General features: G+C 42.9%; 1 protein-coding gene across 1 annotated transcript in view; it reads left to right on the forward strand.

The window, feature by feature from the left end:
- The window catches only part of FHIP1A (FHF complex subunit HOOK interacting protein 1A), a 136,483-nt gene that overhangs the window by 89,795 nt on the left and 23,352 nt on the right, over positions 1-23,336 (forward strand). Inside the window, exons 6-8 of the mRNA XM_074950984.1 lie at positions 194-349; positions 3,215-3,301; positions 20,609-20,776. Coding sequence (XP_074807085.1) covers positions 194-349; positions 3,215-3,301; positions 20,609-20,776 — 411 coding nt within the window. The remainder of the gene's footprint in view (positions 1-193; positions 350-3,214; positions 3,302-20,608; positions 20,777-23,336) is intronic.

Genomic DNA, 23,336 nt, shown 5'->3' on the forward strand with positions numbered 1-23,336 from the left:
AAATGAATTTTAAAAACTGATGATTTTCTGTAGCATCACTTAAACATTCATTTCCTCCCTTTTCTGTCATCCCCCTAAGTGATACTGAAACTAGTAAGAAGAATGTTTTAATGTTATGTTGGAACATTGTTTAAGTCCATGAACTGAACAGTTGGGTAAAGGGCTGTTTTCTCTTCATTATTTCTGAATAAAGGTACTAGCAACGGGACTGAGTGGCCTCTATTCATCTTTGCCTACAAAGCTGGAAGAAAATGGAGAATGGCACTGTCTGCTGAAAGATGACTGGCTCCTGTCCCCAGCTCTTGTTCAGTTCATGAATTCCCTAGAGTTTTGCAATGCAGTAATACAGGTACTGGATCTGACTCAGATTTTCTTCTTTATAGCATCAGTTAAACTATATTGTCAAAGCCTTTTACAGGATGTGTTTATTTGGTGGACAGTAGTGTATAGAACTAATTTTTATTTAGTTTAGTGTAACATCATTGTTTGAATGAATGAATGAAAGATCTGCTCTAGGAGTTATTTTGGGGAAGTCCTGTGGCCTGTGTTATAAAGGAGGTCAGACCAGATGATCACAACAGTTCTTTCTGGCCTTGGAATTTATGTATGAAAAAAGTGTTCAAAGCTGTTACTGTTCAGTATGGTTACAAAGATTAATCTACACGGATAGCTTTCAAGTAGCAAATGTTTCTAATTAATAAAATGTAAATATGCAGGTTTTGGGGGAGTTGTTACATCGAGTAATTGGGAGACTTGTCTTAGTTCTCTTCCTAAAGATTGTTGATTGCATTTTAAATACCCACATTGATATTAAAAGAAATCAAATGTCTTTATTTGAGGAAAAAGGTAATTTTATCTATTTGAGTAGAGAAGAATATCCCATCTTTACATCTAGGTTCTCATAAAAGTCTACAAACAAAAACACTTATTTTCCCTAATCATGTGTACTATATAAAGAATGTTGTTACCTTAGTTGAATTTAGCAAGAGTTAAGCATCATCTTATCAACACAAATTAAATTCCCTTCAAAATTGGTCTGTTTAGAACACACTCTCTGTTCTTGATTTCTTGATTAGATTTTTTCCTCTTGATTCCTGGTTATTTTTCATCTCCAGTCTAAAGATAAAAATCAGGTTTTATATATTTTTCTAGGCTACAGTTTTTCTACAGCCAGTGTTTTATGAGAAGACAATATAAATTTTGCTGCATCTGTGGATTTGTTTTCTGTATAAGGAAGCGTGCTCAATAACATTAGTGAAGTTGTCATATTTTACTGTGAATTAAAAAGTAATTTCTATAAAGGTTTGTATGCAAAATTTAGTGAAGCAACTGACTATACTTGTATAACACAGATGAAGCTTTATTTATCATTTTTAAAAAAAAACTTACATGTCATAAATAGAATTAATAGTTGTTTTTACCCTCGAAGCTGCAATATAATCAGCCTTCTAATGCGTACGTGTTGAAATGTGAAATGGTGGCCATACTCATTTCTAAGTCTACCCTGTTCCAAGAGAGGTTACAATCTTAGCCAGTGACGTTTGATACTACATTTTTGCATTAGAGTGAAGGCTGTTAAGGATAGTAAAGAAAAAGTGAAATTATTTTAAATCAGTGTAAAAATAAATCCAAACAATCAGATACTTTAAAACATATTTCTGTAAAGGGGCGGGGGGAGAGACTTCGAATGGATTCTATTTTTTATGTAGTGCTAGATTGTAATTTTACAATCTACCCTCGATATGAGGCAGAGCATAGCTGGACCACCACAGGAGCACACCAGAGAACTAATTGTGACTAAGGGTATGTCTGCACTGCATTTTAAAACCTGTGGCAGCAAGTCTCAGAGCTTGGGTCTACAGGCTCTCATGCTACAGTGCTAAAAACAGTCGTGTAGCTCGAGTGCTGAAGCCCATGTCGTAGGTTTCATAGTCCAAGCTCCAGCCTGAACCTGAAGATCTAAACAACTGTTTTTAGTGCCTTAGCGTGAGCCTGAGTCTGTAGACGCAGGTGCTTGACTCTCTGCTATGGGTTTTAAAACACAGTGTAGACATACCCTCAGCCACAGACTCACCTTGGTCATGCTGGTGAGGGGAATATATAGCTGCTTTTCATGAAGTGGTTTATTCTGTCCTGGGACAGCTACTCGTACCAGTGAATAAACAGGGAGGGTGGAGCCAGGACTCCAGCCCCTCTCTGACTTCCTCCCTCTCTCTCTCCCCACCCACTGGGTTGAAGAGGGGAGTATTATTGGGGTAGTATCCCCTGTTCTCCCCTCCACAGCTGGAGTCACAAATCTGAGGAGGGCTGAGCAGAGGCATAAAAGGACCGTATTCTTGGACAAGTAAGGGCTGGGACATTCTGAGGAGTGGGTGGGTGGGTGTGACATATTATGCGTATACATGCGTAGTGTAATTAAAGATTTAAAAAAAAAATACTTGGTTTCTAATACACTTCTGTGCTCCTATAATACCAAATTTATTTTTAGAAAGTATTAGTTCATAATATTATGTAACTGTTTTGCTCTTTTGAAAACAAAAAATTAACTCCACATTGTAAAAATAAGCAATGGTTTGTCATGTTTTACTACACGATTTTTATTACAAATGACAAGTAACTTATCTTTTTTAAGTGCTTAACCAGTCTATTGAGTGAGTAATGCACTTTCAAAAGGGAAAAAAGATTGCGTGTTTGGCCAGCGGAGTGAGAATGCTCCCAGTATCTCATGTACTCTTGAAATATATTAAAACCTACCACTCTGCTTTTTTATGGTAGTATTACAAGTTAATATTGGTATGTCCACCTTAGTGACCCTGTCAGAGCTGGTAGGGCTAAAATTAGACCTGCCAGTTCTATTTTGGTTCATGGGCATGCATATCACACTGTCCGTTCATTCATCCTTGTCAGCAGGCAGGGAGATTGAAATATATGGGAAAAGCCCTGTCTCTGTGTTTGGCTGTATCATTCTTGTTGTTCCTTAAATGTACTTTGTGTATTTAATCGCAGAGGGGAAACCTTTTAATACCCAAAACAAAAACTGTTCAAAAGAACAAAATCAAGGTATCTTGTTGAAATGGGCAGAAGGTTTTGACAGTGATTAAAGATATTCTGTGTTTTGTCTTATTTTAAGAATCTTTGCAGAGAACTATTGCTTTAAAAACAAATATGATGGTTCAGAGATGCAGTTTATCATGACACGAGATTTCTTTTTTAGGTGGCACATCCCTTGATTCGTAACCAGCTTGTGAACTACATTTACAATGGGTTTTTGGTGCCAGTAATGGCTCCTGCACTCCATAAGGTCAGTGACTTGTGTGTGCATACACTTTGCTTTATAGCAGACAAAGGCAACATTAATAATCAGTGGGATAGTATTCGGTGGTGATGAAATTCCATATAATCTAATTGCATGTGTTTAGGCCAACTTTGCTCCCTCCCCTTTCCATACTTTCCGTTTACCCCTTTTATGGCATTTGATCGTTAACCAGGATGGAGGCATCTCTCTGTGATGGCAGAAGATCTTCATTCAGTAGAGGAGTATGTACTGGTTTAATCTGTTATAGACGTGACCGTAGCACATCAATCTGAGGTCAGCATCCTCCACCTATCTGGGAAATAAGCCCCAAGTTGGCTGCCAGCCCAGGCCTTGCACGTGATTAAGAAGTAGGCTGGTCTTGTGATGCTGTGTCAATGCAAGAATGAACAAGTTTGAAATGTAAAAACTAAGTCTTGTTTGTTTGATGTGATTTTTAATGTTAAATCCATATTAATCCTATTAGGACCAGCATGTTGGTGATGTTAATGGTAGGGGGCCTGCTCCCACTGCTTGAGGAAACCGTGGTAGGAAGACGGTGACTTTTTTCAGCAATAAAAACCTATTACATATGGAGATGCACAAAATTCGGCAGCTATGACTCTGTTAAGAAATTTACGCATCATGGTGGTTCAGCTGAAGTGTCATTAGCCTTACTGCTGTACTATCTGTCTACTTCTTGCTCTTCAGCCTAGTGCTGCTCTTAGTTAAAGAGCTGTAGCGGGAGCTTCTAACCTGTTTCCAACTTTCTAAAGCAAGATTTATGTTACATATTGCCATACAACTTCTGTAGCAGTGCTGAGTACTGTACCCATGTTTGGAGAAGAAACGGTAGTTCTCCTTCAAGTGCTGGTCCCTATGAGTATTGCACTGTGGGTACACGTGCTCCATGTGCCTGAGACTAAATAATGCTTGTTATTAGCTACTTCTGGGGGAATTGTGTGCTAAAAAATTAAAAATTCCATGCACAATATTTTAAAATTCTGAAAAATTCTGCATATTTTATTTGTCAAAATACCACCATAGAATCACACCAGTTTCAATTATTTTTGGTCATTTATTTCAAAATACTGTCAGCAAGTATGTCTGTAACAATACAGACGACAAAAAAGATTCAGAAAATATTTTTTGACAAAATAGATTCCTTACTAGGCATATTAATACAGAACTCTGAGTAATAATTCATTTAAACTACAATACAGAACCATATTTCCCACACACCCCAGAAGCAGTGCAAAGACTGGGGGGAGTCAGGGGTAATGGAGGAGCTGAGGGAGAGGGAAATAATTGCTGGGAAGAACCCTGGGTGTGAACCTGAAGGGTTGTTAGATATGGGTGGGAAAAGTATGGAACAGGGTTTTTTGGGGGGCGGGGAGGGACTATTAGCGAGCTTCCCCCATGCAGACTTTGGCTGACCTCTAACCTCTCCCATTCAGTCAGGCACGTGTCCCTCCACCCCCCACTCAGATACCCACTCCCCCCATCCCCATGTGGCCTACACCCGGTCCCCGTGTCTCTGTGCCCCCACTCAGCCACCTTCTGTCCCTATGTAGCTCTGCACCCCCTCCCCCATCACCATGTGGCTCTGCACCTCCCTCCCCCTTACGGTCCTGTGCCTCCGCTCCCGTTCAGCCCCTACCCCAGTCTGTCCTCCCCCACTAGTCCTTATGAGCCCCTGTCTGACATCTCAGCACCCCACACTGTCTGTCTCCCCATAGCCCGTCTCCTGACCTGGCCCACTGCGAAGACAGCAGGCTTTTTCTCTTTCCTTGCTGGCTGGCAGTGGCTGCTGTGTTCTATTGCCACAGAGCCTTCTGGTGGGCAAAATGTGGAACTGCAGCAACTTTTCAGCAGAAGTTTTTTCTCTGCGCAAAAAAATTAAAAATATGCCCGGCTCATTAATTATGGACGCAGTGGCGCAGAATTCCCCAGGAATATATTAGCATCCATTTGTCCATTCCTGCGCTGTTCCTATCCTCATGCTCTGAACCAAAGTTATAAAGAGCAGTGTGGATCACCCATTTCTCCTGTTCCTACTTACCGTTGCATGGTCTGAGGTGGAACATTCCAGTTTCCTCTAAGTTCTTCCGTCCACTTGATCTGTAAATAATGTATATCAAGTTATTAGACTGTTCTTGTTTTAATTAGTATAGACACTTAGGTTTGGGAAGTTGTTTTTCCCTTTCCTCCCCATCTCCCTTTCTGGTGCAAAGCTCAGACTATGCCCAGGACTCTGGACTTCAAAAACTCTCTATCCTGCTTCGAGCCTTCCTGGTCAGCGATGACTATTAGAGGTGCCTATACTGCCTTGGAGAATCTCACATCTCTGCCAAGCCTAGTATCTGCTGCTCCTTCCCCAGCCGAACCTGCCCAACTTGGGAGGTTAGATTGCAGTAACTTCTTATGGAGTGTTCAGTGAGGCCTCAGTCTGACCCACCCTGGGCAAATTCCCTGGTATATCATGCGTTAAGACAGAGGGGTAGAGCTAAGGACTTCTCTATTCAGATGAAGCACTATCTAGAGAGAGTATCCCCCAAGTCCTCCTCTAAGAGGAAAACTTTTCCTCGACACCCTCTAAACCATGAGTCTTTGTGCCATAGGGTCCAGACGTTCAGAATCCCTGAAGACCCACAGTACTGAGTCTCACGCTCTGAGGGCTAAGTGTGCTGCAGCTTCAGCTCTGGCACTGTCTGTTTCCCCTTCGTAGTTAGTACTGTGCAAGGAGAAACACTGCAACTCCCTACCTGGACAACCATCCGTACTAGCAAAGAAGCACAGGGAGTCAATGCACCAACAGTACTGATGTGCTCGCATAGGGAAACTCTCACTAGCAAGGGACTCCCTATTAGGGTTGCCAATTTTGGTAGGACGTATTCTTGGAGATTTCATCACATGACATAATCTTTAATTAAAGATTAATTTTTAATTTCTGGACACTCCAGGACAATCCTAGAAGGTTGGCAACCCTACTCCCTATGCCAGCTCCGTTGGTTTTGGGAGATGGGACCTTTCATTTCCTGACTGGAGAGAGGTATACGACCACTGAGGATATCGCTATCCTCACGGATCTGCACTCTCCCATCCTTTCAGACCTAGTCCTTTTTAGGGAGATTCTGAGACCATCAGGGCAGGAATACTATGAAGAGCGGGGCTGTTCTCTAGTACCATCCACCAGTAGGGGTGCTATGACATCAACAGAACAGATGGCACTGCTTTTAGAATTGGACCCAATGTTGTTCTCGTCGGGAGGGTCTGACATTAAGGAGGGACCATCATTGCCTCCATCGAGTGAGGTTAATCTGGATGCAAGATCCAGAATCTTCTGGGCTCTTCCACAAGACATACCTCTCTCGGGACTACTGGTACTCCATGCGTTGGGGACCATCTCAGTCTATGATGGATCTGTCTCACTGGCCATATTGGGGGCCATCGTACCTGTACATGCATTACCCAGAATCAGTACGGTTCCATCAAGGATGCCATCATCCTGTTCCTCCAAGAGACCAGCTTGAGTTCCTCTTGGAGCCCATGGAAGAGGAGGAAGAAGAGCCAGATCCAGCAGTAGGGTGGCACTCCTGGTTAACAAAGCTATCCTAGAGCCAGCTAAGGAGTTGTGGCAAATCCAGCGATAAGCACACCTACTCCTACTCCTAAAAGGGCAGAGAAGAGGTATTTTGTCCCAACCAAGGAGAAAAGTTTTTATGTTCACTCAGCCTGCCCCAAACTCTTTGGTAGTTCGAGCCACCATGGAAAGAAATAGACAGCAGCAAGGGAAATCTGCCCCTTCAAAAAAGAATGAGACCTACCCACTTTGCCAGGTTTCAGACCTCTGGCTCCAGCCCAAGTGGGAGTATCTACACTCCTATTTTAGTTCCACAGTATGAACCTGAGTCAATTGACCCAGGCTCTGAGACTCGCTGCCATTGGTGTTTTTTTGTTTTTTTTGCAGTGTAGACATGCCCTAAGTGTGCTTGATCTCCTCTTCTCCACCCCTCCCCGCTCCCTCGAGGTCAAACACTTTTCTAAGTCATTCTTATAATCTTGTTTCTAAGTTTAGTTAAGTTTCCAACGTTAAAGAGTTCTTAAAAGAAGTGCTTTCTGTAGAGCAGTATCTTATGGTCCTCCACATTGCCTCAAAACTAAGTCTGTTCCCTGGACCTACAACTGTGATATTAAACACAAACTCTGCTGGACAGATGCATGCTGAAACAGGAAGCCAAACAGTCTGCGCAGCTGGTACAACTCCTTTTCTATTAGTAGGGGGTTGCCATTGAAGAGTTTTGTGTTCATGTCTCCATCTGAGGATGGTGAAGGAAATCCTTTCCCTCCCCCCTCATAGAAAAGGTAGAGATCACATAAGCAGCTTTAACTCTCTCGCACTGCATTACTGTATTGGATGTCTCGCTTTCTATATGGCAGCCCAGAGTTGATGGTGTCTCTATAGGGAGTTAACCGCATGCTGCCAGATTTACACTATATCTACACTGTCCCACAGTTCGAACTACAGGGGTATAAATACAGTGCTCACCAAAGTGCTGTGCTGTTAATCCCCCATGTGGATGCTGTGAGGGCAAACTAAAAGGTTCCTAGTTGGCATTGATGTAGTCCTACAATATGAACCTTTTAGTTTGTGCCCAGAGCCTCCACATGGAGGAGTTACAGCGCAGCACTTTGTATCCACTGTTGTTCACACCCCCGTAGTCCAAACTCTGGGGCAGTGTAGACAAGCCCTGAATACTTCATCTCTGAGCAACTGTGGAAAGCATTGTATCAAGATTGGGGCAACAGAAGCTCAAAAATCTTGTCAGAAATAATTTATGTTTTCTGGATGAAAGTTTAAACTTTTTTACGTTCCATATCAACAGCTCCAAAGAAACTACATAAGAGCAGGAAAGTATTCTAATAGTGGTCTCTGCTTATAGTAGAGAATTCTATGGGAAATTTCATTTATTGAGCAAAGCATACAATTCTGGCTTCTTACAAAAAGGTGAAAATGGTTTCCATTTTTGCTAGTGAAGTCTTATAGATTTTTCTTGTAAAATGTAGTGATTTGGGTAAATTGTTTCTTTTTTTGGTCAATTACAGCAAAATACTATAAATTAGAATACATTTACAAAAGTTAGACTAAACTGGACAATATTTCAATCTACAGATTGGGCAGTTCTGAAGAATTTCTGTTTTGCAGTGAAAATATGCAAGACTCAAAATCAAGGATTTTCCCAAAATCCAGCTACCAAACACACAACGTTTAATTGATATTCAATTGTTATAAAAATTGGAATCTGAATGGGAAAAAAAAATCTGCTTGTGTGCAACAAATGAAACCTTCTACCAGATTAAATCAAAATTACGGATTTACTGGTCAACCAGTGGAACCAGAAATCCTCAATCCGGCAGCAGTGCAGGCCAGAAAAAAAAGGGGGGGGAAAAAAAAAAAGAAAAGCAAACACTGTACTGCCTTGGGGCTAAAGCCCAGAGGCTTAGGGCTTCAGCCACTGGAAGGGGTGGCGAGGAGGAGGAGGGAGGCTTGGGTCTGCAGCTGCAAGGTGGGGGGTAGAGTCAGGGCTCCGGGATTCTTACCCTTGGGAGCACTGGGGCTCAGGGCTTTAGATGGGGTGGGAGGGAGCACTGGGGAGCATGGCTTCAGCCCACAGCTCCGCTGACAGTTTCCGTGTTGGGGGGGGGGGAGGGGGGGTCACAGGCACCGGCTTCCTCCTTGCTTCAGGGGTGCTCAATGCCCACTCTGGCCCAGGCCTCCCCCCCACTCCATCTCTTCCCCTAAGCCCCTACCCCCATCCCCACTCCTCCCCCTGCCCCCTCTGGTGCCTCCTGCACACCATGGAACAGCTGATCGCAGTGGGCAGTAGGTGCTGGGAGGGAGGGGGAGGAGTTGATCGGCAGGGCCACTGGCGGGCAGGAGGCGCTGTGGGGGAGGGGATAGCTGACTGCCAGTGGGTGCTAAGCCCTAATTTTTTTCTGTGGGTACTCCAGCCCTGGAGTGCCCATGGAGTCAGCGCCTATGGTGCCAGGGCTCAGGGCTTCAGCCCCGCGGCTCTATTCCTGCCTTCAGCCCTATGGGAGCGCTGGGTTTTGGGACATTAGCTACAAGGGGAGCAGCAGTTTCAGCCCCAGCACTCCCCTCGTAGCTAAAGCCCCAAGGCCCCCCCCCCCCCGCTGCAGCAGGGAGTGGAGCCACAGAAGCCAGGAGTGGAGCCTTGGGGCTGAAGCCCTGGCCCCAGCGCTCCCCCCTAGGTCTAAAGCGCTGAGTCCCGGTGCTCCTACAGGGCAGAAGCCCTGAGGGCACCCCCCCCCCCCCACTCTCCCACCCCATGGCTGCAGCCCCAATCCCCCATGGGGCCGAGCTCCATAACCTCTTTTTCAGAGTTACAGGCAATCTCCATTCCCAAGGTGTCCGTAACTCTGAGGCTCTACTGTATTGGAAGAGGAGAAAAAGATTCTGAATTGGGTTATCCAGTCACTAAGAGCCAAATTCTTTTTACAGTTACTCTTTTGTCAATCCAGAATAATTTTATGGATGTCTTGGGAGCTGTTCTGGGTTTACACATTTTAATTGAGAACAGAATTTAGCCCTGAGATTAGTCTAATTTGGCCCTGGCTATGAAGTACTTGAGATTAGTTGGGCATTAGTATTTAAAAAGCTAAAAACTGTTAATATCTGTCATTAAACCAGTTAACGAGAAATTGGGCTGGCTATCACCATGTAAATGTTACTTAAGGAAATCAGATCTCCACATCAGTGAAACCGCTGCTAACATTTCCTTTTTGTGGGATCTGTCAGTGGTACTTAAGACTTTTATGAACCTTTTCTTAATCACCTTTGAAGTCAATTGAATTCAGGTTTCTTTTGAAAACAGAAGTCAATTTGGCTGTTAGGAGAGTATCTGAGCTCCAAGCCTTAGTCATTAATGAACCTTCTTCAGATTCAGCAAGTCCATTGTTCTTCCAGTAACATACCTTTGCTGGCTACCAAAACTTCTTTTCAATTTTCATGTTCAAAATTAACAACTTAATGCACTATTCTGCCAAAACATATTTAATGGAGGACAGACTGCACCGTTTAGTGGATCTGAAGATGAATCTGAGACAAACCACCTAGAACAGGGGTCTCAAACATGTGGTCCGCAGGCTGCATGCGGCCCGCGGGGCTATTTCATGCAGCCCACCAACTCCCCGTGGTCCCCCGCCCCCCGCGTTTACCTAGAGTGGCTCCGCCCAGTGTGCACCGGAGGCAGGGCAGGCTCCCTGTCTGCCTGCCCTGCCCCCGTGCCACTCCGGGAAGCGGCCGGGACCTGAGGGATGAGGGGGACAGGGGTCTGTGTTGCCCTGGTGGCTCCTCCAGGTACCTCCCCCAAAGCTCCCATTGGCCGTGGTTCCCGTTCCTGGCCAATGGGAGCTGCGGGGGGTGGTGCCTGGAGGCGCGGCCAGGGCAACACACAGACCCCTGTGCCTCCCCTCCCGCAGGTTCCGGCCGCTTCCCAGAGCAGCGTGGGGACACGGCAGGCAGGGAGCCTGCCCTGCCCCCGGTGTGCGCTGGGCCGGAGACTGCCCCCTGAACCCCTCCTGCATCCCAACCCCCTGCCCTGAGCTCCCTGCCGCACCCCAAGCCCCTCCTGGGAATGAGGGCAGGGAAGGGGTGGGAAGAGGCGGGGGCCTCATGGAAGGGGTGGAGTGGGGGCGGGGGCCGGGGCAGAGGTGGGCGGGGTGCCAGTGATGCGGCCCTCGGGCCAATGTACTAATCCTCATGTGGCCCTCGTGGTCATTTGAGTTTGAGACCCCTGCCCTAGAAGGTAACGAGCAAATGCAGTTACATCTGAGGTCTTCATAAAACCCAGAAAAACTCCATAATAGGTTACTATTTTAAACCCTTGCTTCTGGGACAGACACCTCCTGGCTGAGTAGATAAGGAAGATTTTTCACTGTGCTGGAACAACTCCTTCATATATAGAAACCATTTCTAATTGCCACCCAAGAACTTAGTGCTGAGTTGATGATGTTTTTTCAAGTTATCTTACTCATACACCTGGAGACTTGTTTTTTAATAAAGAAAGGGCAAAATGAGAGAAACTCCTGAGCCAAATCCTTCCTTAAATCAGAACATAGATTCTGCTTCCATTATACACAGTGCTGTGGGCTTCCTAATTTCTAAAGTAATTTGGAACTTAAATAATAGAAAAACACCTGCACATTCACAGCCATGCACATAGAGGAACAGTTCCTGTTCTCAAGACAGATGCTTAAACTTTCTCTTATATTTTCATCATTTTTTAACAGATACAACCTGGGTGAGAGATTAGACTTTAACTTGGTCAGAGCAAAAAGTCTCTTTCTCCTAAAATCAGAATTTTGGAGTTCAACTTTCATATGAAGGCCTATCTGCCTCATAATGCTGTTACATTTTGACATGTCACTTATAGCTTGAAAGAGTGCAATTCTAAAAAGAAGCCTAATTTTCGGTGTTCTGTGTCAGCATCCTGACATGTAAGAAATAAACACACTTTTTTTTCTAGGTTACTGAACTTATAAGATGATGATACAATTAACAGTAGGTACTATATGTCTCAATATTGTATTAATGCTGTAAATTCATTAGATGCGTGTTGCCACATTTTCAAAACTAACATTTGAGAGAGAGTATCAGAGGGGTAGCCGTGTTAGTCTGGATCTGTGAAAGCAGCAAAGAGTCCTGTGGCACCTTATAGACTAACAGACGTATTGGAGCATAAGCTTTCGTGGGTGAATACCCACTTCTTCAGATTTGAGAGAGAGTTCACCAAAAATAAAATCTGTTGAGCCAAAACCTGCAAAATTCCAGTTAAGCAAATGGGACAGATTATGTTATCAGTTAACCAGTGTAAATCCAGAGTAACTCCAGTGAAGCCTATGGAGCAGTGGTCACCAACTGGTAGCTCGCGATCGACTGGTCGATTCTGGAGCCTCTGCCAGTCGATTGCAATCTCTGGCCACTAAAAGTCTGGCGGTGCAGCGGGACTAAGGCAGGCTCACTGCCTGCCCTGGCCCCATGCTGCTCCTGGAAGCGGCTGGCATGTCTCTGAAGCCTCTGCTGCCGCTGCCCCTACCCCTTCAGCACCATCTCTGCAGCTCCCATTGGCTGGGAACTTCCTGGTGGCAGGAGCTGCGGTGGTTCACAGCTCTGGCTCCCAATACAGCCGTTCTGGCTTTGGTGGAAGCAGTGGTGATGGCTCTAATTGCAGCAGCACTGAGGGGCATGAGCCAGAGGGAGCAGATGGCACAACCTGGAGCTGGGCAAGGGGGACACAGAGTGGGGGAAGGAGTGAGAGTTTATTTGAATATGGGACATGTGACTGCATGTAGGGGCCCACAATAAAAACCTGCACCAACCCCCATCATTTTGTTCTTCTGCCACTGGCAGATGGGAGAAGGAGATGGGGGCAGGATGGCCCAGACTAGGTGGGGCCCGGTTAGCATTTGCCGTCCTTTCTAGTTGTTAAATCTGCCCCTGCAATGGATCTCACCTTGATGCACTGTATGGTAAACCAGCTATTCAAGTACAGGACTTCTCCAAGCAGATAATCAATCTACTGTGGTAATTATTTAAGATTAAGATTTACTCTGGGTTACACAAGAGACAAACTGGGGGATGATCATTTGTTAACGCTACTATATGGACAGGGGACTATTCATTACAGCATGTATATGCCTTAAGTACTGTGTATCTTTGTGACTATCCAAAAATAATTTTCTACTTTAATTGGGAGTGATGTCATCCTTCTCCTTACTGAAAACCGTTTGCACAAGGAAGGATGATATTGCTTTATTCTCTGGAAAAGGCAATCACTATGCCAAATGCTGCACATCTAATCTGTCCATTCTATGGTATGTATAAAATATCTTTCACTTTGGTATCTAACTGGCACATGGATAATTGCTTGGTAGGAGGCACTATGAGCTCCTTCGAGGAGCAAAATGTGAAGCAGGGGCTGAATCATGATAGCCATATTCTTATGAAAGGGGGAAAAGCTGTAAATTAGCAATAATATTGTAAGGAGGCAGCAATAAAGAATCAGTGCACTTGGTTTTGCACAATGAGAATAATATATTAAACTGACACTCACAGTGACAATTATTTGACTCCTCACTATGTCAGAAGCATAGTAACTTGTGAAACCTGCATCATTTACATAGTTGCCACTCCATCATCTAATCCATCATCACAGAAGATATTTACTAAAAATGATGCCGTAATTAGAAAAGAGCACTAGATTTCAGGGGTGGCTTTCTCATGGTTTCTCTATTTTGAATAATCTGTAAGCAAACTTGTCTCTCTCTAAGACTGTGAAGACTTGGTCAGTCTATCCTGTAGCAGAAAATACATTCAAAAAAAGATTTGTACCAGCCATTCTCTTTATGAAAAAATGTGGGGTTCTTTTAACTATTGAATAAAAATAACCTCGGATGGAAACAAATGTGGATGGTAACACAAATTGTAGGCTGATTAGTAGATGAATGACATGAAAGTAGATTTTTTCCAGCTTTTTTTCTTTTAAATACTAGAATTCTACAGTAGGATTTGAAAAGACCACTTGTCTCATCCAGTCTTGACTGTTTTGAATAGGAAGGTTGAAATGTAGAGGATGCTGTGAATGGTTTTGGGAAGGTTGGTTTGTTGTTTTTGTTTTGGTAATTGTTTAATTGTAATATTGGAAAACTCATTTATTAACATTACCTATTCAACCTAACTTCCCTTGTAAAGGACTTTTTTGCAAGGGGATGTGTGTGGGGGAAACTCATATTTACTTGCTTTGACCAGCTCCCTTCCTTGTGATATTTCTTGATGCTTAGAAATTTAGGGGTATCTGAAGAGAAGGGAGTTTTCAAACCTCAAGAAAGATGACAGCTGAAGGCATGGGGAAAGTTTCAGGCGATCCTCTTCGTTTTTTCAAACTTGTTCATGTAAAGCCAAATCCGGAGCGCCTTAATGAGGTCCCACTCTGAGAAACTCCTATTGACATCAGTGTCTACAATGAAACAAGGTCTCAGATTTGGCCTTGGTGAATAGCAATGACATGGGCAATAAACACTTGCATTCTCTGGGAACCAGGGATGTATCTTTGATGCTAGGACTGTTTTAGGAGCAGGTTAGACAAACACCAGTAAGGTATGGTCTAGATCAGTGTTTTCCAAACTTGAGACGCCGCTTGTTCAGGGAAAGCCCATGGTGGGCCGGGCCGGTTTGTTTACCTGCCGCATCCAGAGGTTCGGCCAATCACGGCTCTCACTGGCCGCGGTTCGTCGCTGCAGGCCAATGGGGGCTGCAGGAAGCGGCAGCTGGTACATCCCTCGGCCCGCGCCATTTCCCGTGGCCCCCATTGGCCTGCAGCAGCGAACCGCAGCCAGTGGGAGCCGCGATCAGCCGAACCTGCGGACGCGGCAGGTAAACAAACCAGCCCGGCCCGCCGGGGGCTTTTTCTGAACAAGCGGTGTCCCAAGTTTGGGAAACACTGGTCTAGATAATACTAGATAAGTGCAGCCATGTGTACAGGGGACTGGACCAGATTATCTCTCAAGGTCCCTTCCAGTCCTATGATTCTATGATATATTATCTGTATGCTGTAAAGAAATTGATATGAATGTCTTCTAGAGAATCAAACTCGATATATTGCACTTAACTCAGGACACAGTCTCCAATCTGTTCAAAAGGGAGAGAGGCAAATTGAAGAAGAGAATAAAGAAAACAGCACTATAGTTAAAATATAGTGTTTCGGGGCCTTCAAGCACTTCCAATGCTCCCACTGACTCCAACTAGCTTCCTCACAGTGCCAGTGAGGGAAGGTTTTGTGACTTTTCCACCTTTGACCGGATACTCTGTAAGATCAGAAGTTGTTTCATTTTTCTCTGGGGGTAATGGGTAGGAGTTTTCCTTGCTAAAAGTCTCTAAAGTCAAAACTGGAGGGAGGTGGTTAAATAAAAGTAAAAATTGTTTGGCATAAAGCAGAAGTTAAGAGAGGAATCACAAAATATATGACAAGTGTGAATGAATACATCCATTTAGCTATTGTGGAGGCATTGCTGGGTGAGCCCAAAACTTGAGTTATGAAATTTCTCCCTCATCTGTAGTCTACTCTCTATGTTTTTGTGTAAACTTTCACTGCAAGACAGTGTTCTCTCTTCTTAATATACTCCTTTCCCTTTCAGTCTGGAAATGCAGATACTTCATTATGTAGGGGGGCCCATTGTCTTGGTGTCCGTGTGGAATAGAACAATGTGTTTCTCCAATCAGGATTCATCTTTGTTGTAGTGTAAATGATTTTGTTCTTATTTTGTTAGATTTTTTTTTCTTGTACTCTTGGTGTTTACCTGAATACTAATTTGCATTTAATAAAAAGGATTTACACACTTCCCAAAATCCCTCTCCCAAAGACATTTAATCCTATTGGGATCCAGAAAGTGGACATGCTTCTGCCCGCCCACTGCTAAAGGAGCCCCCAGCCTGAGGGGAGGTTCCACAGGACGTGGAAACCAAGTGATTTCGGGGGACAACTAATGAAATAACAGGGACAGGAGTGCGCTCAAAGGGTCAAACGAAGGGAACTTGATGGGGACACATCCCTCACAGGTGTTTGTCTAACCTGCTCCTAAAACAGTCCTAGCATTAAAGGCATTTAATTGAAGGCAAGGGAACCAGCCGGTAGTCTGCAGAAAATTTAATTAATTTCTTTGTTTTTGATATGTCTTAAGAAAAACTGCTTCAGGATCAGCCATGCAAATGAACTGAGTCCCAGTTTCCAGGCTAACTTTCCTATACAGGGCTGGCTCTAGGTTTTCTGTCCCCCAAGCAAAAAATTTGCCGCCCCAAGCTCTGAGAGTGAGTGCAACTGCCCAAGCAAAAAAAAAAAAGGGTGGCCGGACGAACGCCGCCCCTGGAATTGTGCCACCCCAAGCACGTGCTTGCTTTGCTGGTGCCTAGAGCCGGTCCTGGTCCTATAACATAAATAGAATACAATATTTCATTTCCCAAGGTTTTCAGAGAAAGTAATTCATATAGGACAGAGACACCAACTGTCACAAATAGCATGAAAGAAAACAAAAACAAAAAAATGTGAGATGAAGAGGAGATACAGAGAGTACTGATAAACTAGTTTGAAAAATCCAGTTGCCACCTTAATGGCTCCTTTCCCGAAGCCATTGGTGGTAGAACCCATGGCATGTAGTTGAGTAATTTCTGCCAAACAGCAGCATCTTTTGCTTTTGTTAGGTGGTGGGCTGGGCTCCCTCAGGCAAGTTTATATAATACACATTATAGATATCATTACACACACAAATTATGTTAAAAGAACCCTCTTAAGGTTGCAAACCTGAGCCATCTTTTGTACGTGACAAATCTGAGGAATTGTCACAGACTGAAGTGTCACTAGAGGAGGTTTTGGAATTAATTGAGAAACTTAACGGTAACAAGTCACCAGGACCAGATGGCATTCACCCAAGACTTCTGAAAGAACTCAAATGTGAAATTGTGGAACTATTAACTATGGTTTGTAACCTGTCCTTTAAATCAGCTACTGTTCCCAATGACTGGAAGATAGCTAATGTAAAGCCAATATATAAGAAGGGCTCTAGAGGTGATCCTGGCAATTACAGACTGCTAAGTCTAACATCAGTACTGGGCAAATTAGCTGAAACAATAGTAAAGAATAAAATTGTCAGACACAGAAGAACATAAATTGCTGTGCAAAAGTCAACATGGTTTCTGTAAAGGGAGATCATGTCTTACTAATCTGTTGGAGTTCTTTGAAGGGGTCAACAAACGTGGACAAGGGGGATCCCAGTGGACATAGTGTATTTAGATTTCCAGAAAGCCTTTGACAAGGTCACTCACCAAAGGCTCTTACATAAATTAAGTTGTCATGGGATAAGAGGGAAGGTCCTTTCATGGACTGAGAACTGGTTAAAAGACAGGGAATAAAGGGTAAGAATAAATGGTAAATTCTGAGAAGAGAGAGGGATAACTAGTGGTGTTCCCCAAGGGTCAGTCCTAGGACCAATCCTATTCAACTTATTCATAAATGATCTGGAGAAAGGGGTAAACAGTGAGGTGGCAAAGTTTGCAGACGATATTAAACTGCTCAAGATAGTTAAGACCAAAGCAGACTGAAGAACTTCAAAAAGATCTCACAAAACTAAGTGATTGGGCATCAAAATGGGAAATGAAATTTAATGTGGATAAATGTAAAGTAATGCACATTGGAAAAAATAACCCTGACTATACATACAATATGATGGGGAATAATTTAGCTACAACTAATCAGGAGAAAGATCTTGGCGTCGTCGTGGATAGTTCTTTGAAGACGTCTACGCAGTGTGCAGCGGCAGTCAAAAAAGCAAACGGGATGTTAGGAATCATTAAAAAAGGGATAGAGAATAAGACGGAGAATATCTTATTGCCCTTATATAAATCCATGGTACGCCCACATCTTGAATGCTGCGTCCAGATATGGTCCCCTCATCTCAAAAAAGATATACTGGCATTAGAAAAGGTTCAGAAAAGGGCAACTAAAATCATTAGGGGTTTGGAACGGGTCCCATATGAGGAGAGATTAAAGAGGCAAGGACTTCTCAGCTTGGAAAAGAGGAGACTAAGGGGGGATATGATAGAGGTATATAAAATCATGAGTGGTGTGGAGAAAGTGAATAAGGAAAAGTTATTTACTGGTTCCCATAATAAAAGAACTAGGGGCCACCAAATGAAATTAATGGGTAGCAGGTTTAAAACAAATAAAGGAAGTTCTTCTTCACTCAGCGCACAGTCAACCTGTGGAACTCCTTGCCTGAGGAGGTTGTGAAGGCTAGGACTATAACCCACCATTCTCTTTGTGTGTCCTTAAAGAGACTTGGTGGATGGGGGGTGGACAGACAGGAACAGACAGAAGCTACTGAAGAAAATGTCATCATGATGGCTGCTACCCCACCATCTCCTGATATCCCAGACCCCAACCAGTTCTCAAATTTGTCCTAATTATAAGAAATGCCTGAGCACACTAGGCCAGGGAGAGGGATCCAGATAACATTGCCACCTCCACCAGACTAAATCCCAGTCACCACCTGGGATGAAACGAGTTCAGACTTTAACAGCAGCAACTCAACTAACTACTCTTTTTCCCCAAAAGGACAGTTATTAGCATCTTTATTACCAGCTAAGGGACTGTCAAACAAAACTCTCTCCAGCTAAAGGGAAAGGGAACAAGTGATGTTGTGAAAAGTGAAAGTCTCACTTAATACTGTATATTTCAGATGCTTTAACTGTTTTTCCTTGTCTTCTGTATCTTCAATAAAATGTTAAAAGGATTGTTAATGGTGCATTTGCCATGGTACTGTACAGGCTACTGAACCCCGAACCTTATTTAACACTCTTTGATATTGGACAGTGACTGGGTTATGTTAACGAGTTTGGCCCATATATTCCATCAGTACTGTGTGATCATGTAATCAAAGACTGTGTCATAATGCATAAGCAGAAGGGGGCTGAATTAAGGCTGCCGAGGCAATCTTAATTTTGGCATTTTCTAACTATTGAGTGCTTGACTTCCCAATCTTAATAATCTTCTAACTTTTGTGTGTGTGTGTAATGTATAAACTGTACTGCTAGCACCTAAGTTAGAGTGTAGGATCCTTGGTGCATGAGCTATGTCTTCATCTCTGCTTCATCATTGCTGAGCATACTTTCCTAGTTCATAAATAATACATTCAACTGATGTGTAGCTGGTTTTACTGAGTCTGCAGAGCCAGTGAGAATGGGATGCAGAGTATAGGCTGTGGCCATGAATTTCCTCTTTTGTGTCCTATATTCTCTTCCTTTTTTATTATGTTTGAGATTGAGGTTTGTTTCAGACTAAGTTTATAGTAACCGACCAAGAAGATGAACTCCTGATTTTTTTTTTTTTCTTGGTGAAGGATTATGACCAGCTTGCATTAGTACAGTATCTTTTTTGTTCCTAATGAAAAAGGGAGTTAGTAGTCAAAACTACCTGAACTATTAACATCAGGCAGAGAGGCAGTGTGTAAATAACAGGATAAAGCTTCAAAAAGAGAGTGAATGACCACCTCCAAATTTAGAGGTACTTGGAGTCTTCCACATTTCTACACAGTTCACAAGACTACGCAATATTCCTATGTTCTGTCACTAGTGGAAACAAGATTGTTTCCTAAGGTGATCCTAAAAATGTGTTAAAAGGAATCTGCAACGTGACATTCCTGTGTGCATAGCTAACATGCAGCATAATGGAACTTGGATTTTAATATTTACAGCATGTTACGCAAATGCTGCCCTTCTGAGTACTTTCTAAATCCTCTTAGCTTTTAAGTGACAGCTTTGATTCTTTTTTAATAAAATCTGTCTTTTCATTCATCCAGTTAAGAGTGGTAAATAAAAGATGTTTAATGCCCCTTTTCTTATAGACAGATTCCTATATGTAAGGATTTATCTTTGTACACGTAAGCTTATTAGGCTCATATGTAGCTATTTTTAAAAAGCTGACTTTGCAGCATCAGTGCATGATGCAGAGGCAGCCTTTGGAATGCTTTCTGCCTTGCCAGCACATACTGTCAATAGATAAGCTTAAAAAAACCCTGTGTTAGCAAAGTAACATGCAATATAAATTTTGATGTATGAATACCAAATACTTGGGCCTGAAATCTGGTAGGAAACTTTGTGCATCAATCTACGTGTGTGTGTGTGTGTGTGTATTTGGAGTAGGGGGTTAAAGTGCTGTTGGAAAATAAGAAGTGGAAAGGTAAAGAAGAAATACAACTTGGTGGAGGGATTTTTTTTTTAAAAAGACCCCTATATCCTGTTTTGTTGGTTCATTCATTGTTTGCTCTTTACTATTGTTCCTTTTTGGGGTGAGGCATATGCTGGTATTCAATATATGCATCTGAATACCAAATAAATGGCTTTACCATTTCCTGAATGCAAATCTGAACAGTGGCAGGAGAATGGAGCCAGCCCGGTGGTGGAGGAATGGTGATGAGGGTCTCAAGTTATTTGTGAACCAGTGTTGTATTTCAGCAGATAGAGGGGGGTGGTACTTTTTTTAACTAATCAAATCATTGAAATAAGAACAAAAATACTTGATTTTTGAATAAGTCAGAGGCTTTCTATTCCACATACTTAAAAGCAAAAAGCACAAAATGTGCTTATTATAGTGTATCGTGTGTACAGTGTTACTGCAGAAGGCACACATAATGTAAGCACAGTGGTGGTGTTTGTAGGATGTACACTTACCATATATTTGCTTGTAGGTGACTGTGGAGGAGGTAATGACTACAACTGCATACCTGGATCTCTTTTTGCGCAGTGTTTCAGAGCCAGCTCTACTCCAGATTTTCTTGCGTTTCATCCTGCTGCACCAGCATGAGAACGTGCACATCCTAGATACGCTCACGAGCCGAATCAACACTCCATTTCAGGTAAGGCAAGCAGGAGGGGAGCACGTGTGCTTTTGATGAATTTGGGTTAAGAGATTTAGAGGGAGCTTCATCATATCTGTATTTGCTATGGCTCTGTTTAACCTTTAACTGCGAATTTCCTTTCGTACCTGACTCTGTGATAAACATAATGTTGTTTTGCTGTAATTGTTGTCACTTAGCCACCATAGTGATGAGCAGTTTGGGAGTGTGTGAGATAGCTGTAGAGTGGTTGAAGGAGAGACTGTGGGGCTTCTAGGAGCCTAACTTCTGCCACAAAATAGAAAGTAAGTTTGGAGTAATCTACCTGCCTCTAGTGGAGTTATTCCCACTCTAGATACTGCTAAATTATTTCTGCCATAGATAACCCATCCCTGAGATTTATACAAATATTCAAGAAGAACAATTTTGGTGGCCTTGTGAAATAGCTCAGAATGCACCAAGTAACAGGCATTTTCAAATAAGTTTCACAGAAGAAACTACCCAGCCCCAAAACCATGAGATCATTATAACCACCCCGCTTCCAAATTACCTCAGTTGAGCACTGTCAATATGCCCAGTTTGTTCTTCAGGAACCAAGTATAAACCTTTCCAGCATGTTTGTTTACCAGTTATGTGGCCTGCTTCTTTGTTTATAAGAGCAATTTTGTTTGTTTGTTTTGTTTGGCTGTGTATTTAAATAATCAGATTTCCCTCTTCTCTGCAGCACAGGCACCTTTAGTACACAGGGTTTATCGCAGGCTAAGGCTACAATTTTGCAGACAGCCCCTTGTTAAAATATTCACAGCATATCACTGTAGGTAGCTCGTTGATGAATATACTGTAAAGCAGTGCTTCTCAAGCTATCTGATGTGGGGGACCGGCAATTTTTTTTTCCAATGTGCGCGCAGACCGGTAGCCGATGGCTCGCGGACCAGCACTGGTCTGCGCACCACCACTTTGAGTAGCACTGCTGTAGAGTAACATGTGGTATAAGTTCAGGTAAAGCCAGAGAATCAGTATGTGCATTACATTTGTGTAGTAGGGACAGCACCTTGGACTAGAAGTGTATTTAGGAATGGGAGTGCATGCATCTATGGATATATATTGCTGTTGTTGCATTTCAGAGATGGATTAACTCTGAAAACTCATAAACAGCTTTTGTAGACAAAAAAATGCAGATGTTGTCTTGGCTAATCATAATTACTGTTCCACAGGCAAAGGAAATGGGTATTGTAAAGAATTCTCCGGCCCTGAGCAACTCCGGAGCCCTTGGCCAGAATGGTTCTGTGATACTCAATGAGTTTTCTCCAGTATAGCTTGGCCAAGTACAAACGCTGGAATTGCAGCTTTTTGTGGGCTTCCATAGAACAAAAGCTGCACACATTATTATTGCTGAAAAGACTTCTTAATAATTGACAGGATTAAATTTACAACTCTTTTGGCCACCTATCCATACATATAAAAACGTCCTCTGTTTCCTGCTAGTACATTTTACATACTGGTTTTCCTTTAATGAAATACAAATAGACTGTCTCTGCTTTTCAAATGCATGTTGCTTTCTCATTTTTCTTTACAACTCTATTAGGAATGCAAGAGATCTTCCCTATAAATAACACAGTATTTAGTGTAAATAATGTGCCTTCAATAACATTTAAGGAAGTCATTTTGATTTTCTTTAGCAATCATTATTTTGAACCCTTAAACTACTTAGAACAACTGTCCACAAATCACAATAAGGAAACAAGGAGAGCTCCTCATCAATCTCTTCCCTTTATGTCCAAAACACCCCAACTCTCTCCCTAACTATCGATCCCTCTCTCTACCTTTGCAAAGACTTGACTTCCTCCTAAGGCTCCTGCAATTCTCCTTCAACCTACCCACCTCTGGGAAGAATCCCACTTTCCTGTCATCTCCTCACCTATTTCCTCAGCGCCACCTTCTCCAACTCCCTACACAGTCACATGGTTGTGGCTGACTAGTCTCTTCCTGTTGGCTTCCAATATTACTGATAGTACCTAACCTACCTTATACTTGTACCTATCTTTTATTGGACCGACTTCGGTTGGTGAAAGAGAGAAGCTTTTGAGCTACACAGAGCTCTTCTTCAGGTACAGGTGGCATTTAAATGGATCATGTAATAAGGATTTCCAGCAGGAGTCTGTTAATTGCTCTGAGCAAGAGTCAGGTACTGTCCTCTTTCCTTGGACTAATGTTCTTTTACCTGCCCAACTTAAGGACACCTCTGTAGTTCTTCACCAAGACAGTGAACGTTTTTAGAAGGGTTAAAGCACATATGTGTAATTTAATGCCAACGAAGGTAATTTTGAAATTCAAGTTCCCAATCTCCCTTCAGTCTAGTGTAAACTAAAATAGGTACTGCAACATCACAAATAACTTTCACCCTGCCCAGCAACCTCAACACTTTTGTCCTGGATAGATAAACAATTAACCTCTCCTATACACATAGGGTCAGTCATTCATTACCAGGAATCATGCTGCTTTCACAAAAGAGGTTTCTCTCAGGATATGTCTACACTAGAGCTGGAGACATACCGTGCTAGTTGTGATTGAGGCAGGGTAC

This window comes from Natator depressus, chromosome 4 (genome assembly GCF_965152275.1).
Source record: "Natator depressus isolate rNatDep1 chromosome 4, rNatDep2.hap1, whole genome shotgun sequence".
NCBI classification, from domain to species: Eukaryota; Metazoa; Chordata; order Testudines; family Cheloniidae; genus Natator; species Natator depressus.